Source organism: Pavona decussata, unplaced genomic scaffold, assembly GCF_977016875.1.
Source record: "Pavona decussata unplaced genomic scaffold, jaPavDecu1.1 SCAFFOLD_140, whole genome shotgun sequence".
NCBI lineage: Eukaryota > Metazoa > Cnidaria > Anthozoa > Scleractinia > Agariciidae > Pavona > Pavona decussata.
In genome coordinates, this window is record NW_028145553.1 from 1,172,501 (window position 1) to 1,190,960 (window position 18,460).

An 18,460-nucleotide genomic window follows, 5' to 3' on the forward strand; every position below is an offset into this window, starting at 1 on the left:
CTATAATACGGACACTTATTCCTGTCCCCTTGGTGTCCGTAATAAACAGGTTTGACTGTATAGATTTTAACGATTTTGGTCTGAAATGGATTGATCTGAAAATGGGTATTAATTTTAAAGGCTAGTTCTGGAAAAAAGGTACCGGGAAATTACATATTTTGGTCTCAAACAGAGTCAGGGTCTGGAGAACCGAGCCGCACACCCCCACCCCCTCCAAAAATTCCAAGGAGTCCCCGCACCCCGGAATTAAGTTATCACTCCTTGCTGGAAACGATTTGATCTTCAAAGGAAACCATCCGCGTTTACCACCCACGTTACATCATATTGTTGGGTAACGACAGTCGATTTCCCTGGGCGAGTTGCTTTGCTATGTGGGCCAACGAACTCTCACCAAACAATACGACTTTGCCTCACTCTTCTAAATAGGTTTTTTGAGGTCTGTGCGTCGTGCCCGACTCATGCAAACTTCAGAAATCGAGTACACATCCCGTGACCCTTTATCAGTTTAATGTTTTCCGAATATTTCTTTTCACAGTATTTTTTTCCCACAGTTTTGAACAAACTATTATTTCGAGGTGAAGTCAGTTTTATGACTTGTAAAGTCCCGTACGGGGACAAACAATCTCCTGGCCGGCGAGGAGGATCTCTATTAGGTCAGGTGCCAGAGGATTGAGGTGGGGGCCCCTCTCGCGCTATACCCTCCCTCTATACATACCCTCGCGGCTGACCTAATAGAGAGATTGCTCACAGGCTAACAATTTCCCGTTGGCGTTCAGCCTTGAACGTCTCGCCAAATCAAATGAACCAACTGGTTACCTTGGGGAATTTATGTGGACATGCCCCATTCTCCAAATCCTGACCCCCCTTGGTTCATTTGACTTGGCGAGATGTTCTAGGCTGAATGCCAACGGGAAATGATACCCCTTTTCACGCCTGACCTCTCTAAAATCCATACAGGTTTTCATACCTGACCTGGAAAACCCAGGTCTAAAATCCAATTTTGCGGTTCCTGGTGGGTTTTCAAATTTCATTACCGATGTGCAGCTTAATTTGTGGTTTCCTTCCTGTCTCTAATCCGTCTGGAATTTATTGTTTTGACTAACAATAAACCGCAGCTAAGAAAATCTTCATTAATCCGACCCAAGTTGAATCCCCATCAAGGATTAACCCCTTAAGCCCTAACAATGATCAGCATCAAATTTCCCCTTGTAATATCGATGCTTATTCAACTCCTGAGGTGATGAGAATTAAAGATATGATCACCTAAGATGAATTTTCTTGATATTTTAATAACTTCTCCCCAGTACTTTTACAACGGAAGTATGGGGACAAGATAGGAGAATTTGTTCTTTGATATTAGGGGTTAAAGGATTAACGGAGCATGGGATAAGCCGAAAATTTAAAGGGATACGGGCTGCGATGTACGAGATATTCAGGCCTATTAACGGGGCATTATGAATTACAGGTGCAAGACATATTTACTGCCTGTAAAAAAGACGCGAATATAGAAATATTGGGCATTTTTCTAAATATACATTTTTTCAGTTTATACATCCTACTTTTTTTATTTCGTATTTTTTCAGTGCCCATAAAAATCAGCCTTGGCGTTTACAGTTTATTATCTCAAGGTATTTTACTGATCCAGGTCCTTAAAAGATCCGGCATCCCTCAACGTCTTGCCGCTGTGGTCTTGCCAAATTTTCTCCGCACCCTACCTCTACAGGATCCGGCATCCCCACCCCGTCTCTCACAGTGGCCTAACGGCTTTTTCAAATAATAGGCCAGTTCCGAGTTGCTGTGAACCTCACTATGAAAGCGAGGATAAGTGCAAAACTTTTCATATGAAAATTAGTTTTGTTTGCATATGAATGAAAACTAATTTTCAATATAACAAAAACTTTGCACTTAGCCTCGCTTTCATAATGAGGTTCAAAGCAACTCGGAAATGGTTTATTTCTCTCCTTCCCCCCGGATCTATTTATGTATTTATCACTTATCACACCAACCATGTATGCAACAAATTCTTAGTTAACCTCAGTGTTTATTCAGTAAACAAACCTCTCGGTGAGAACCAACTGTGAATCATGATAGAGGTTTGCGGAACGATGAATTGAAAACGAGCTCTTTGCATAGGCTCTTCTTGATATCATTAGATACGACATAATGTACTGTTTGTTTACAAATAATCATTAAATGTTTTTGTCGACTATTTAATTAACACCTTGCTGCTATGACCTGCTAAGTCCACTTCACTCTTCGTTATTAATATTACGCCAAATCTTGTAAGTTGCCCTTTGTCTAATCACTCATGTGAAAGCTATTGAACGGCTACATTCATGTGGTCAGCCGTTTTGTTTTCAATGTCTTGGCGGCCTTTACACAGCCGCGCCGCCAGCTCGCCTCGAAAATTTTTCCGTGCTGTCAAAATGTAATGCCTTGATTTTTGTTAATTTTAAACTTTCAATTGATGCTGTTCTAAGTAGTTTAAAGAGCGAGCGCCCTATTAAAACAACAGGATTCTCTTGCACCATCAACATCGTAAAACTAAATGTACAGGTACTTGTTTTTAAATTGTCACCCAGCCTGTCCTTGTTTACTTTTGCGGTTCAGTGGGCCGTGTAAATTTTTTCAATTTGAGGTTATAAATAAACTTTCAGAGAGTGAGCCTATTTGAATGGTCACACTTCAGGAGTTTATCCACACGCGGTCGTTTTATACAACATAATAAATGATGCCACAGGAGAGAACAACTCCGTCAATAGCTTTCAGGCAATTCAAAAGTTAAAAAGAGCTACATCATCTTTATTTTAGCTGTCATTTGTACAGCATGTAGAAACCTCAAAAAGGCATCATTTCATCCACAGACTCCTTAAGCTGCAACTGCTCTTTACGAATCGAGTTTGAACTAGAGGTAGTTTTTTGTCGACAAAACAATATCGATGCCAAATACGAAGTAGGATATGTATTTCTTTGAAAGTCTGGCGGAAGAATGAATTGTCGTTTCCAAGCCGATATTACAACTCTAAATTTAATTTCTTTTCACACTTGACCGTAGCTTTAATAGCGTGACCCAAGCGATTAATAATTATGTTTATGTCAAATTCTGCTTAGGTCTGCGGTTTGATAATTCGGGTTAATACAGAAATGAAAAATTCTACAAATTTACAGTAATAGCTCGAATTAGAAGATGAGAAACTAAATAAATGACATCACAGGAACGTAAGGCTCAGAAGCTTTCATTTTACACATGCTGGGCCTTTCGTATCTAGAACGACTCCATTTTCGTGACTCCTTATATGAAACCATCGTGTTGCTACAAAGAAGCTGTTTAACAGAAAACAACTTTCACTTTCACATCATCATCTTCGTTTTAAAAATGTTTTTCCTCGCTGAGCCGGAATGTGAACAGATTACCTGCTGCTTAAAACCTTCTTTTTAGTAACGGAAAATATCAGACCTTGAAGTTTGATACCGATAATCATGCAAACATATCAAGACCCTTAGGGCTTGATTCTTATTGTTGTAATAATATTGATGCCTTCGATTCAATGGTCTTTAATATCCTCCTCGCTCACCAGCACAGAAATTGAAATCCACTTAAAATATGGGAAATGTCAGACCTTGAAGTCCGATAAACATATACAAATATTAGTCGTCATCAAACTCACAAACCAGGTCGAAATTGAAGTCCTAATAACTGTTACCTTCCATGTCCATGTCCTCCTGGTCGAAATCAACCGACTCAGAGTTTGAACTACCAACAGAATTGGGTATGCGTTTTCGCGGAATCCTTCCGTTCGGCCGCATGGCATCTCCTGCCCCCAAGTCCTTGACCTTGTGATGCTTGTGTCTGCCTCGCTGTTTGTTTTTATGCTGCACTAAAGACTCCAGTTGATCTGTCAAGCTTTCCAGCTTGTTAAAAGTCGCATAGTCATGCTCCAGCGACAGCATCTCTCGCTCAAGATGTAGGCTTTCTCGAAGCATCGCGGCTTCTTCTTTCAGGGCGCCTACTTCGCGTTGAAATTCGCGTTCTCGCCTCTGAAACAGCGTTTCCAGTGTAATCTTCTCGGCGAGCAACTTGTCGTACCGGAAAGCCCATTCCTTGGCTTCGCTGCACCCCTCGTACGCGTCCTCATCGTGGTTAGAAGGCCGTCGAAGTTGAAGCTTTCTCTCCAATTTTGCGACCTGATCCCGCAGCGCGACAATCTGCTCCTTGTAAAAAGTCTCTTTGTTGTTGAATATCTCGTCTCGGCGCGACCGCTCAGAGAGTAGCTCCTTGATTTCGGTGGACATTTGATCAATTTTACGATCCTGTAACGCCAGATGTTCTTGATACGCCCCTTCCATTGCACTATGACTGTCTTCGTTCGCTGATTGTTCTTTGCTCCACAGGATCTCCACGCTCTCAAGCCTTTGCCTTAAATCTCTGACGCAATCGTGTTGCAGGATGTCAATGAGTTCCAGTTCAACTCCACAGCCCCCCGGACATAGGAGTGTTTTCTTTTCGTATCGCCTGATATCTTTTAAGGACAATTTTCGACCGCTTTGCTCCAGATTGGCATTTGCGGATTGCGGTGAGCCAGTACCTCCATCTGTCTTCTCGTCAGTCTCCTCCATGTCTGATTTCGCGCCCGATTTGGAATAATCCGCGTCTCCTCAAGCTGACCGCCCGTTTTAGAAGCTAAGCCGTTCAAAAAGTCCGTTTGTATGGCGATAAGATGGGTTCAAACCAAACCGAAAACCGTTAGGTTGTGTCTTATCAGACCAGAATATCTTGGTCACGTCTAGTTGACCTCAAACAAGGCGTTAAATTAAGTGTAGGAGCTCGCTCAAAAACGTCTGTTCAGCTGAGGATAATTATACACCTCCTGAGAGGGCAATATGGACTGTTATATCCCTCGTACGGAAGGAAAATCAAGTCGTTCGGGAACAGCAACAGCTGCACGTCCCTTCTTTACTTCAAATTTGACAACACGTTTTGCTGCAAACGGTTGTTTCGCTGTCTTTTTTGGGAGCGCCTTTCCTTTGTCGTCCCTCTGTAATTTTTATCATTACTCCCGCCCTCACACTTGAATCTGTCTGGATTTTGAGTTGATATTTTATGGCTGCTAAATTCGATGCAGTCCCTCGAAAAGCCAGCGATTTTTGCTGCAAGATAAGCCTTTTTTCTACGGTAGGCCCTACCAATGAGCTTTTAGTTTCCCAACGGTGTTGTCCCGAATGTTCAGCTTTCCAACACTGGATCGGAAATTCTATACCCGCTATTTCTGACCCCGACAAATTTGGGATATAAAAACTTCGTTTTATAGCTGTTTCGACGGATTAGATCGGGTTATCTGGGGTCAGCCACCACTAATTATAACTGCTGTTTAAGGAATTTGCGCTCATACTTAAGACTGATCTAATTTAATTGAGATCACTTTGACAAGTACGACTCGGTTTAATTACCATTAACTTGTTTTGCTTTCCTTTGATTATGAAGCTGTCTGTCAAGTTTAAATTCTCAATGAGTGTTAAAAACAAATTACTCTGGGATAATACTGTGACGAAAATTGTATTTCACCAACAATTTACCTTGCGCATGCAATATTTTTGTGGTTTGCACCCGACCATGTCAGAGGTCGCACAAAATAGTGCTATTTGTCGTATTTTAGATTCGTTCTCACCCAGCTCATTTTAGTTTAAGGTCTTTAAGGTAAGATCAGCTCATTTAAGGTGGCTCTGCTTTAAACGCGGCTTATGGATAAGAATCCTCGAGCATGCAATCAAATGAAGCCGCTTAGCAGAACGTTGATGAATGTGGTGCTGCTTTTTGCCGCCAATTCTGTAAATGAAAACCTAGCCGGCTAAAGTATGGTCATTCAAATAAAAACCACTAAGCCGTAGTTTACTGTGGTTTAAAAGCTAAGGTCAGTTTCCAAGTTTTGAGTCTGCAGGTGAAATTGTTAAACGTGTTAAGCTTTACCGAGGTGCGTCTGAGTCAGCGTGTGAAATCATAAGGTGCATGAGGCCATTCGGTTGAAAGCTATGAAGCAGCTCTTTACTATAATTTACTACGCTGGGAAAGGTTGTCTAACATTTGAGTCTGTGGATAAAATTCTAACATTTGAGTCTGTGGATAAAATCATCCAAGTAAAAGCTGCTGAGTGTTGTATGTTTTTGAAATAAAGGTTTATTAGGAGCAGAACTCTACCGTAGTCTATTATTCCTCACAATGTGGTTCTACCTTTTGCGTCTGTGGATGAAATCCTAAAGTGCGACCATTCAAATGAAAGCTACTGAGTAGTACTTTCCAGTGGTGCTGTTTATTATGCTGTACAAGATGGTTCTACGTTTTGAGTCTTTGGATGAAATCCTAAAGTGTGACCATTCAAGTAAAAGCTGCCGAGCAGTACTCTACTGTAGTCTGTTATTCCTCACGATGTGATTCTATCTTTTGCGTCTGTGGATGAAATCCTAAAGTGTAACCATTCAAATGAAAGCTACTGAGTAGTACTTTCCGGTGTTGCTGTTTATTATGCTGTACAAGGTGGTTAAGTGTGACCATTAAAATGAAACGGCCATTGAGCGACATTCCATTCTTCTGCCTTTTGAATCTGTAGACGAAATCCTCAAGGACCTCAAGTATAACCATTCCAATGAAACCTACTGAGCAGTACTTTACTGTGACACTCTCTGTCAGTGCATGCCGTGGATTTCGTACACACAGAACGTACAGGAATGGAGTTTTCTGACGTGAACCTTAGCAAAATCACGCCAGTGGTAAGCGTATTTCAGCAGTTCATTTGATATTTTAACTTATCCAATAGTGACGAAAAATTTGAATGATCGTTGTTTAGTGCCATCAGTGACTTCCGAATAACTGCGTAACCACAGCAGCGAGTCTACTTCATAACATGTACAAATTTTTGTAACGATTCCTTAGAAACGATTCTATGCAGCATGCCTGCTTACACACATTTGAGGCACGAGAGGCAAATTTCCTTAACATAATAATGAGGACATCATTATAAAGACTATCAACTCCCGCAGCCATGAGTTTGAAAGTTGAACGTCACAGTGTACTCAGTGTAACTCCCTTGGCATTCCATCACCTTGACAGTCAATAGCTCGTTAAGTTGAGGCAGACAAATGCTGTGTTCTCCGCGGTCACTCGAAAAGCATTAACAATCAGTTCGTGAAATTACGAAATTGATAGTGCTGAAGGGGTAAAGTTGGAACAGGGATTTGCCCCTTTTTCAGCTGGGAATGGGGTGGGGCAAAATTTCGGCAGGAATCTGGGATTTGAGAATAATTCTGGAAGTGAAATCGGATTTGTAGTCGTCGTTTTACAAAAATTTAAAGATAAACGATTTCAGTTTCCTGAACTTTCCGCACTTGTCGCGCACTTCCAGTCACAAAATTAAAAATATTTTCACTATTAGTTCATTATTATTTTAATATACATAAGCTTATATTCATTTCGCCGCTGTAATTCACTTTTATTGTTGACAACGAGTGCTTTAAAGCGCTATAAGCTCTAACCGACGACTTTTTTTGGAAATATGTTTATAAGGCCAGTTTTGCTTCATGGGCCCGTGTTTTAAGAATTATTTATGTTATAGATTTGACCGGCCAGAAACGATACGTACCCAAGCTAAAATGAATTTGGCCGGATAGACTCTCAAACTCTCCGGAAATTATTTCGAGCCCTGAGAACCCTATTATTCAGTCGATCGACATTTCGCCAAAACGGACTGGAAATGGCAGTTTACTCATGTATAAACTGAATCGCCATTTCAGTAGCCTACAAATTATCCTGGAAAAATATATATATGGAAAAAGTCGTTGAAAGACATGCTACCATAACAAAATTTTCAACAGTCATCAATGAATCTATAGGTCCTAGATACTGGGCACAGTCATTCAAAGTCCTCAGTGTTCTACGGTGTAATATTTTCATGCTGTTCTTAATAAAACGATTTCTTTAAATGTTTCTGAATGGTGCAAAATTTAGCTCAAATTATTTTTCGTTTTGATCATGTATTCACATAATTTTTGGGCTGAAAGATTACCCTAAACAGCTTTCTTCAGTCGAAATGTGTCAACAAACTTCTTGCCTGCCTGTTCCATCTTCCTGTATGCCTCAGTCGCAGGGTTCGGCTGTCGTATTGATCGCAGCTTAAAACCCTTCCAGGTCCTTCTGGGCTGCTTGATAGTCTGATTTTGACCGGATTCTTCATTCACAAGAGGGGAATGCTCATTGCACTCTGCGGAAGGAGATGGCTCAGTGGAGGATTCTGCCTCTTTAGGAGGTTCCTTTTCCTTCAGCCTCAACAATTTCTTTTCCAAGCAAACTCTATCTCCCATCAAATTAACTGCTCGGTAAAACATCTTGCTCAACTTACGGCATTCTTTGGATGATGGACCGAGGGCAACTGCATACTTCATGTATGTGTCGTCAATCCTCTTTGTTAAGTCATCTGTGAAGGTAGCGAAGTAGTGGAGCATCTCTCTCCGACCTTCTTCATTTCTATCTTCGGGGCTAGAAAGGGACGACCTCTTGATCTTAGAAGCTACATAAGCCAGGAACTTAGATATTCTGGGAAAGCTCTGTAATGGATAATCACACGGTTTTCCCACCACTTTTGGGATGAGACTTTTACTCCAGCTGACGAAGAACTTGCTTCCACCCAATGCTCCCCCGGCACACTCGAAAGCGTGAGGACGAGGGCCTTTAACAGGAAGTACCAGACAGTCCCGCAGATTCTCATACGCTTGTTGGTCATCTGTCTGTCTTAACACACGCACGTCTCCGGGATGATGACAAGGGATCCGCATCACGACAAACTTGCTGCCAGTTCCTGGAAAGGACTCTGCGTCGGCTCCAGCTAACGTGGGATTGAAATAGCACTCTCCGTAGTTTAGTTTGTTGTGAGGATCACAAACAGCAAATACAACTCGAGATTTGGGGACGAGAACTCTGATTTTTGCACGAGCGTTCTTTATCTCTTCCAGTTCTTGAGCCTGTAAGGCCTTCACACGCATTTTCACTTCACTCTTGTTCCTTTTGTAACGTATGTCTTGGAGAAGACCAACTTCCCCCTTGAAACGCAAGAAGAGCCCCGCTGATTCGCCGCGCTCCCCATCCCTGTAAATGTCTTTTAAGCGTTCGTAATAACGTGACTGCAATTCCAGGAGATCCTTAACAGGGACTCCCCTGTCAGCTAGTAGCATGATCATCTGAGCGTCTAGGTATCCATTCACGTGAGGGCGGGAATGATCCACAACATCCAAAAAGTTGAGCGATTCTGGCACGTTTTCTTTTGGAGTCGCGAATTTCTGCATTGAGCGATGAAACTGCACCTTAACGTCGGTCAGATCTTCTTTGAGGACAAGGTTACCTTCGATACCTAGGTAGCGCACATGAACAACACTGGGTTGATAGTGAAGCCCTAATTTTTCTTGTACCTCGGTAGAGAATTCTGGCGACATAAAACCACATCCATCGGTGAATGTGTACGTTCTGAAAAAGCCAACTTTTATGTCCGGCTTGATCTTGGACAGAGCGGCATCCTTACCCAGAGACAGGGTTTTATTCAGGGGTGAGAAGAGCATGCCAATTTTTCTGGCCCGCTTTCCAACATCTCGTTCACCCAGGAAGTCACCAAACTTAGCCAGATCTTTATGAATTTCTTTGGGCGGTTTTCTCATCAAGTAACACGATTTTCCCTTCAGTTGCGTCTCTGAGTGACCGAGAAAGAAGTACTTCTCTTGGTTACATTCAATTCCGTTTATCAATTCCCTTTCACAGAAGACATTTTCTTCTAGGTTTTTTGTGATTTTAAACGTCAATTTCATCAGCATTTCGCCCAAGTCTTTTCAGGGTATTCTGCCGTCAGAAACGTTGTTAGCAAAGTGCTTTCAAGTTCCTCATAACCAGAAGTGTATTCTTGTTTGCATGTGTCACTATATTGTATGTGTACTATGAAGGTCTCGTTTTGATCACTTTTGCGTGGACGCTCTTCATTTGGAAGCGCCATGCACAAATCAAAGCCGTCATCCATGTTCCTTTTCGGTTTTTTGCTCCTGCAAAGTAAAAAGACGAGTTCCGAAGTTCAGGTCGACAGACACCAGAGGCCCCTATTTTCCCTGGTACTAGTCCCTTCGGTCTAGTACATGTCCAAGGAAAAAAATCCCTTTGTCTTAGCCACTCAATTTTGGCAAAAAAACAAACAAACAAACAAAATGAAGTGAAAATGAAGTATGCTTTCTCTGACTTGCCTTTCAAATTATAACTGTTTTGTCGAATTAAATGGACATAAGACCAAGGATTTTTTTCACCTTAAATTGCGCTTGTATTATTGTGTGTACTATTCGCAGGACTAGACCGTGCGAGCAAGCTACAGAATAAACAATTCAAAGAAGAGATCGGATTGTCTCAGAAGTTAGGTCCCCTTTTGTCTTTGTTAAATGGATTTGTTGCCAGGACAAAGTTTTGCTACAGGCCCCGTGACCAGTCACTTGGTATAACCACTGGAAACACTTCAGGGGACTTTATTGTCACGTACGCCGACTGCTACAGCTCGACGAACGAAAGTGTGAACATTATTTATGGGGTGTACTCGTTTGGGAAAATCAAAATCCAAATTTTGTAGTCCGGCCCGTTTTCAGATTCCAGGAGGAGGGTGGGGAATCCGACAATGGATTTCAGATCCAAGAAATACGTCCCTGGGAAGATTTTGTCGATTAAGCAATCCAGATTTTCTTGAAATGTTTTTCTTTAGCGGTGTGGGGACGATTGGTTAAGTGGTTCTAATAAACAGTAGTGTGAAATAGAAATTTTATCCGCACGCTTCAGTGTTTTTTCTACCTTCGACAATTTCTCGCTTCGTCTAGTGCAGAACAGAAAATCCAAGAATCCCGGTCACTCGGATTGTCAAAAGGAATACATCCATTGATTTGCTTAGTTCGGAGAGGTCTACTATACACTGAATAAGAATGAGAACGACTTCCAGTAACCAAACAAAGGGGCACAAGTGAGTAAATGAAGTGGTGGCCCTTTCATGATACGCCATGTTCAATTACCCTAACCCTTATCCTAACTAAAGCTAATTTGAGTCCTAAACCCAATCGTATTCAGGACGTTTGGGTATCATCAGGAATTAATGTACTCGCCCCTTGCAAACACCAGACCACAAGTCTCCTCATATAGTGTACTTAATATTGTCAAAATGGCGGAAGGCTCTTCACTGGTTGGCTCTATCGTCACGTGATGCGCTGTTTCTACCAGGGTCTTTTCTCGCTTCCGTTCTGAATACCGTAAATCGCCCAATAAGGGCCCCGCATATGGCCAAAATTTGAAATAAACGTCCCTTCGCGTAAGCGTCCCCCTGCCCTTCAGTTTTTTTCCCGATGGCTGGGAGGCTTGACCTCAGGGTTGATCATGTTTGTCACTCGTCATTTTTGACAATTTATTGGTAATTCACAGTCAAAGTTGACTGGACTTGACTGCATCATTTCATTTCTCCTACTAACGGGGAAGTGTGTCGCTGTTAGAACTTTGCATACTATTTATATCCGAATACAAAAGTCATTAACAGGGTAAATAAACGTCTCGCCACCATTCACGAGAAAATTTATAAATGGGCGCCCTAAGGCTCGAAAAAGCGCGTCCCTCGTACCTTATACTGAATTAGAAATAATCGCCCCGCGCTTATTTGACGATTTATGGCGATAGGGAAACCGCTGGGACGAGGTCATCCGCTTTTTGCAAGGGTGGTAGACGAGCGTAACAAACATCTTCAGAAGACAAGACCCAGAATTGAGGAATTCCCAACGTCATCACTCTCAAATCTATCGTTTCGCGTTCAAAAATTCAAAGGGAAGCTGCAAAGTGACTGTTTCTGGAGCTGTCCAAAGTGGCTCTTACTATTAAATTCATTGATAATACATTTACAGGACACTGAGCAATACAAAACTGTGGTAACTAATAATGTTGATAATGATAACGTTGTTTTGTGATTTTAGCTTTTGAGCTGATAAAACTGTATTGAAAGTAGGAAAACATCCTGGGCAACCCAGGGGTAGAATGTCGCACGGGGGAAGACAAAAAGGGCGGAAACTATTTGCTTTTAGGATTCCAATAAAGCATTTTACATTCCTGTAAATAGTTTCATTCAATAGCTCGAAATTAAATTATGTGAACTTAATGACCGATAATACAGACCTGACAAACGTTTACTTTTGAAAAATAATCAATATACAAACTGTTCCTGTCTCCAAATCAAAAATATAAACGTAAGGATCCGTGTGAAGCACGAGGTATTCTTCTTAACAAATGTTTTCACTGTATTTCATATGTAAATATAAACGGCGGAACATTGAAAAGCGTACGAGCATTGATTACAAACCTTTTCGTCAGCGCTATATATATTTTGGCTATGTAATGTCAGGAAGTGTAAGATTAAAACAGAAAGAAAAACAGACAAAAAGCTTTCCTAAATAAAAACTCGGTATTACTAAAAATTGACAACCAAACCTTTAATATTTTAGTAAAGTTGATTTCCAATAATGTTAAGGCATCAGTACGACAAAGTCTGCAGCGCGTGTAATGCAGTTAGCTTAAGCTTGACCTTTCCTTTTCGCATCACGCGAAACACAATCTGTCAGTGAAAACCTAATTTATTCATCGTGAACTGTCCATTTTCCACCATTTAAACTATCGAGTACTTCTTAGAACTTATCCCTTTGATTTACCGCTTCAAAAGGTTAAGTTTCTTTCTGAAAATAGCATATTTGAGCCTAAAACATGTAAATAATACGGCCCCTCGAAAAAGCCTTCTCAGTTCCAGCCCAGAGATCATGGGTATGTGACGTCACACCTCCTGACATACACGCAGATAACGAATTTTAATTGGACCGTTCTTGTTGAAGACAATGACAACGATAGAGGACAAAAAAATCCCCTCTAGGAAAGAACAGCGTTTAATCCGGGTGTAACTAATTTTATTTATTATCATATGTGACTGCAGTGGAGAAAAAAAAATACCCGACCGAAAACTTGATGCGGTCTGCCCTTAGGGCATCCCGCGTAAAAAGATACCCGGCCAATTCTTCAAAGCAACAGGGCATCCCGCGTAAAAAGTACGACTATACGTAGGGTCGTGTATCGCATGTGCGTAAGATTGTTTTAACATCAAAATCAACCAGTTACCAATCATTCAAGTAATTCTTCCCTTTCCTGTCTGCAGTTGTGTATTAACAACTTGACACACAGAGTAAAGCCGCAGGAAGGAAAAAGAAAGTGAAATCTAAGGGAGAAGTTCCATCGACTTTTGTTTGAAGGAATCATAACTTGGAGAAGTACTCTTTACTGCCTCCAATGTCGTTCCCAGGGGCTGCGATCCTTTTGGTCCGCAACAAGGATCGTGGACATGCAGAAAAGGCGTTATTTTTTGCGTTTTTTCAGGCGAGCGGAGGCAAGCACGAGGCGAGCGCGGAGCGCGAGTCACGCGCGATGGGAGAAGCGCGAAAAAAAAAAATGACACCGGAAATTAACAAGTTGCGTGACAGTTTTTCTTTGTGAGCTCGTCCTCAGATATGTCGGAGCCTTCGTTACCCTACTTGTGTATCAAGAGCAGGAAAAAAGAAAAAAAACATATCGAAACCGTAACTACAGTCTAAGGGAAAAGTCCCTTCAAAATATATTTTGCTCTGTAAAAGCACGAGGTTATAACTTGGGGAAATTCCCTTTCTTCATGAGAATTTGACTCAATAATTTTCTCCCTGTACTTCGATATCCGTTTAAATATATAATCGCTTCTGCAATCGTAAGTCTTTTTCTTTTAAACCTAGTATTAACATATTCTCTTCCTAAACACAAGCGATCTCTTCTGACCGAACAAACTGCTTCGTTTCACCACTGTTTTCTCCGCGACGTATTATTTCCCTTGTCCAGATCATTCGATTTCACCCATCTTTAAGTTAAATTTCACTTTTGTACCTACCTTGATAACGTGAAAACAGTTTTCTAACTAAAAGGAGCGGATGTCGTTTAATCCATGAACAGCGTCAGTGTAAAGAGGGTGATGTGAGTGATATCGAGAGAGGACAATTCCTCGAAAACGGCCGGAAGAAAGACGCTAACCGTATGACTTGTTCTTTTAAGCTCCTCTCCGCTGTGGTATGTTATTGTGTACGTTCACAGCTGATGGTCCTTTCCGCGGTTGTTGGAGCCCACCACTAATTGTACTGACGAGTGAAGTTTGTGTTCTGCAGTCAGTTATGATCGGCAAACTTTTATACCTTAAGACAGGAAGTCAATGATTGGCGGAGAAAGGGGAAATTGAAAGGGACAACTTGATATCTCAACGGGAAAAGAATGCTGGATGCACCCATTCTGTACGGATCTCGTTACATTCGCAATGTCAACTTCATTTCCTAGAATGTGATAAGCTCAAGTGTTTCTAGGAAAACATCCTGGGCGATCCAGGGGCAGATAGTCCCTTAGGAAAACAGTGTCTGTTGATATTGAAAGCATTCCAATAAAACATTTTCACATTCCTGATAAAACCCTATTAAAAACATCTTGGGCGACCCAGGGGTAGAATGTTACACGGGGAAGACGAAAAGGGCGGAAACTCCAACTATTAAATTCACTGATAATACATTTACAAAACACTGAGCGATACAAAACTGTGGTAACTAATAATGTTGATAATGATAATGTTGTTTTGTGATTTTAGCTTTTGAGCTGATAAAACTGTATTGAAAGTAGGAAAACATCCTGGGCAACCCAGGGGTAGAATGTCGCACGGGGGAAGACAAAAAGGGCGGAAACTATTTGCTTTTAGGATTCCAATAAAACATTTTACATTCCTGTAAATACTTTCATTCAATAGCTCGAAATAACAACTGAAGAAAGTACGACTAAGAACTATCGAGCAAGTTCTTTCCGTACGGTGGTGTATCGCATGTGCGTAAGGTTGCTTGAAAATGAAAGTCAACCAGTCACCAATAATCCAAGTAATTTGTCCATTTCGTGTCTGCAGTTGTCCATTAACAACTTGACAGACAGAGTAAAAGTGAAAATGAAATCTAAGGGAAAAATCCGTCGACTTTTGTTCCACAACTGTTACAATTGAGAAGGAATCATAACTTGGGGAAGTACCCTTTATCAAGATTCCAATGTTTTTCTCCTTGTAGTCCGATTCTCTTTATGATTGCATTTGGAACCAAATATCTTAATTAACTCTGATACACTCTGTTGTTTTTTATAAGAACCTTTTTTATAAGAACGTCGAGGCTGAGATTAACCAAAATTTTAAGAACGTATTAAGAACATTCCTCAGGCTGAGAGTCGATTAAAAAGGTTTTTTTGTATTTTGCTAATCTGTATATAAATCAAGGTAACAAATGTAAATAAACCAAAATACTTAAGGGCATGTTTTGTATAACATTAACAATGGTGACACACATCTCGGTTGTCATAATCACTTTGATAGGTTTTTTGGTCACGTCCGCTTTGATTTACTGAAAGAACGTTTTCAGCCTCAAATCACAAAAAAACATAAGAACGTTCAGCCTCAGCTCCAAAATTAGACGTTCTTATAAAAGAAACAAAGTGTACTCCCAAAAGCTCCCATCTTCAAAATTGAAGAAAAATCCCAAACGTTTTGTATAAAATTATCTGGGAAAACAACAACAATAAAACAAACAAAAACAAAACAAGCAACAGTTGCATTTCTACCTCCTATCTCGTTCCCAGAACTGAGCTGCGATCCCTTTGGTCCGCAACAAGGGTAACGAAGGCTCCAAGGACGAGATTGCACTGCATGCCTCAGACAAAGAAAAACTGTCGCGCAACTTGTCAATTTCCGGTGTCGCTGCTTATCTTTCTGCACAGAATGTTTTAAGCTACTTGTGTATCAGGAGCAGGAAGAGAAATACATCGAAACCGCAACTACACTCTAAGGGAAAAGTCCCTTCAATTTTGCTCCGTAAAGGCTCCAGGTTATAACTTGGGGAAATTCACTTCCTACATGAGAATTTGATAAAGTTTTTCCCTGTACTTCGATATCCTTTTAGCCTGCGAGCAACCACCCACCCCCAAGAGAGCTTGCTCGCGGGCTAATATCCTTTTAAATATATAATCGCTTTTGCAATAGTAAGTCTTTTTGTCCAAAACAGTATTGACATTTTCTCTTCCTAAACACAATCGATCTCTTCTGACCGAACAAACTGCTTCGTTTCACCACTGTTTTCTCTGCGACACATTTCCATGTTCCAGGTCATCCGATTATACATGACTTATTATTTTCTTTCTGCTTTCTGCAGCTTTCACCCATCGTAAGTCAAATTTTACTTTTATACCTACCTTAATAATGTGAAATGCCTCTTCCTTGTCAGTTCTCTCACTTTAAAATTCGGATCTCGTTTAGTCCATGAACAGCGTCTGTGTAAAGAGGGTGCCTGATGTTAGTGATATCGAGGGAGGACAATTCCTCACAAACGGCCGGAAGAACTAGACGCTAACCGTATGACTTGTTGTTAGGCTACTCTCCGCTGTGATATGTTATTGTGTATGTTCACAACTGATGGTCCTTTTCGCGGTTGTTGGAGCCCACCACTAATTGATAAGTGAAGTTTACGTTCTGCAGTCAGTTTGGTTATCGACAAACCTCTATATACGTCAAGACGAAGTCAATGATTGGCGGAGGAAAAGGAAATTGAAAAGGATAACTTGATATCTCAACGGGAAAAGAATGCTGGATGCACTCATTCAGTACGGATCTCGTTACATTTCGCAATGTCAACTTCATTTCCTAGAAGTGATAAGCTCTAGTGTTTCTACGAAAATATCCTGGGCGATCCAGGGGCAGATAGCCGCTTGGGAAAACTGTTTGCTGATATTGGAAGCATTCCAATAAAACATTTTTACATTCCTGATTAAAACCAAACCCGGGGGAGGGGAGGGGGGGGGACTTCGATACCCGTTTAATACATAGAAATGCTCTTGCAATTTTAAGTCTTTTTCTCAAAAACAGTATCAACATTTTCTCTTCCTAAACATAATCGGTCTCTTTTGACCGAACAAACTGCCTCGTTTTACCACTCAGGGCCGTACATAGCTGCCTCCGCCAGTTTTTTTCTAACATAGTGTTGGAGTTTTCTGAGCTATTTCTTGAATCTACATATATGGAATGCTCTAGCTGATAACATTGGTCTTTCCGTAACTATCTCTTTCACAGCTACTCAGTTACTATAAGCAATCACTCTGTAAATCATATGACTCTGAAGATCCTCGCTCATTTAAGTCTATCTGCACAAGTTGCAACAGAGCCCGTAATCTGACAAGAAACATTGATTGTTGCTACTAACTACTCATTAATTCTATTGCAATTTTTATTTCAATTTTATGTGTTCCGGGCCAGCAGTAATTGGCGTAAGCTGTTGATCAGTCCCTGCCTGTATTGTATCATTTACATTTTTTGTTTTGTTTATGTAATCTATATTAAGTTGGCGAAGCTAATAAAATAAAATATATTGGTCCAAAATCACAAGGAAATCGACTAATTGACTGAAAAATATTCCTTGAATGTGAATTCCAAATAATTAGTTCGGAAAATCTTTCGAGGCAAAAGCCAGTACGATTTTTTCTTATGAAAATAATGATTTTGTAATTTGGGCTGCCTGCAAGAGAGGATCTCTCTTGCTGCCAGTGGTTTACAATTTGTGGTAAAAATAAATACTCACAAGCCTAGCCACTCCCTGGAGTGTGTTTTGGCCCTTTGAAATCTCGCTTAGTTACACGAGTATGTTTTTTCAGAGCTAAATTGGTTTTTAAAGCCTGCGCTGCTCCAAAGTATTTTTTGCGGTTTTGAAGGAATTGATAGATACTTGCATGGATTTAACGCACCATCGTACATGTATGTTCAACATCACAGGTCATTTGTAACTAATGATTTTTGATTTTCCTCTTTTGAATTCTCTTCATTTTAAATATGACCTCTTATTCTGTGTGTTCAGCGATGGTGTTTTTATGCCAGATAGGGTATTTCAGCTGGGTTTGGTTTGGCTCGTTTAAGTGCATGATAGTTTTAACTGCCTTTCTTGTTGAGATTTGTGCAATGTTAGGACAGAGATTAATCATTGCTTGTATCGTGCAATGAGCTTCATTCTGTAGTTGTTGTAATACTGGGCCCGGCTGTCAGTTTTATTACAAGGAGCTGTGTTTCTTGGCACGGCGTTTTGTTTTTTTGGTTCTCTAGTAATCGTTGTAGCGCGTTATAAAGCTATGAGTAAGGACTATATCGCCCCCCTTTACTACTTACATGTCACAGTATCAAAAGACTTGAATTGTATTTAAATAACAAGAGTGTTTTTGCAAATTCTTCGCTTCACTGTTACAGTCAGTGCGTTTGAATTGTGGAAGCTCAGTGATATTCTCCCTTTGTTTACAGTAGTGCATCGATTGTGT

The 18,460-nt window shown here is 40.7% G+C and overlaps 1 protein-coding gene and 1 pseudogene across 2 annotated transcripts; both read right to left on the reverse strand.

The window, feature by feature from the left end:
• Window positions 1-1,008: 1,008 nt before the first annotated feature.
• LOC146466872 (uncharacterized) lies at window positions 1,009-7,282 on the reverse strand. Its single transcript, XM_085126756.1, has one exon. It carries the CDS (start codon window positions 4,615-4,617, stop codon window positions 3,691-3,693), a length of 927 nt encoding a protein of 308 aa, XP_084982882.1. The 5' UTR covers window positions 4,618-7,282; the 3' UTR covers window positions 1,009-3,690.
• A 127-nt stretch (window positions 7,283-7,409) lies between these two features.
• Window positions 7,410-16,089, reverse strand: LOC146466873 (uncharacterized; annotated as a pseudogene). Its single transcript, XR_014867912.1, has 3 exons — window positions 15,602-16,089; window positions 13,989-15,232; window positions 7,410-10,068 (listed from the first exon to the last, which is right to left on the reverse strand). The product of XR_014867912.1 is annotated as an uncharacterized LOC146466873 (transcript).
• Window positions 16,090-18,460: the final 2,371 nt, after the last annotated feature.

Coding starts and splice junctions, on each gene's coding strand:
- LOC146466872 (XM_085126756.1), bottom strand. CDS start 4,617: ATGGAGGAGACTGACGAGAAGACAGATGGAGGTACTGGCTCACCGCAA.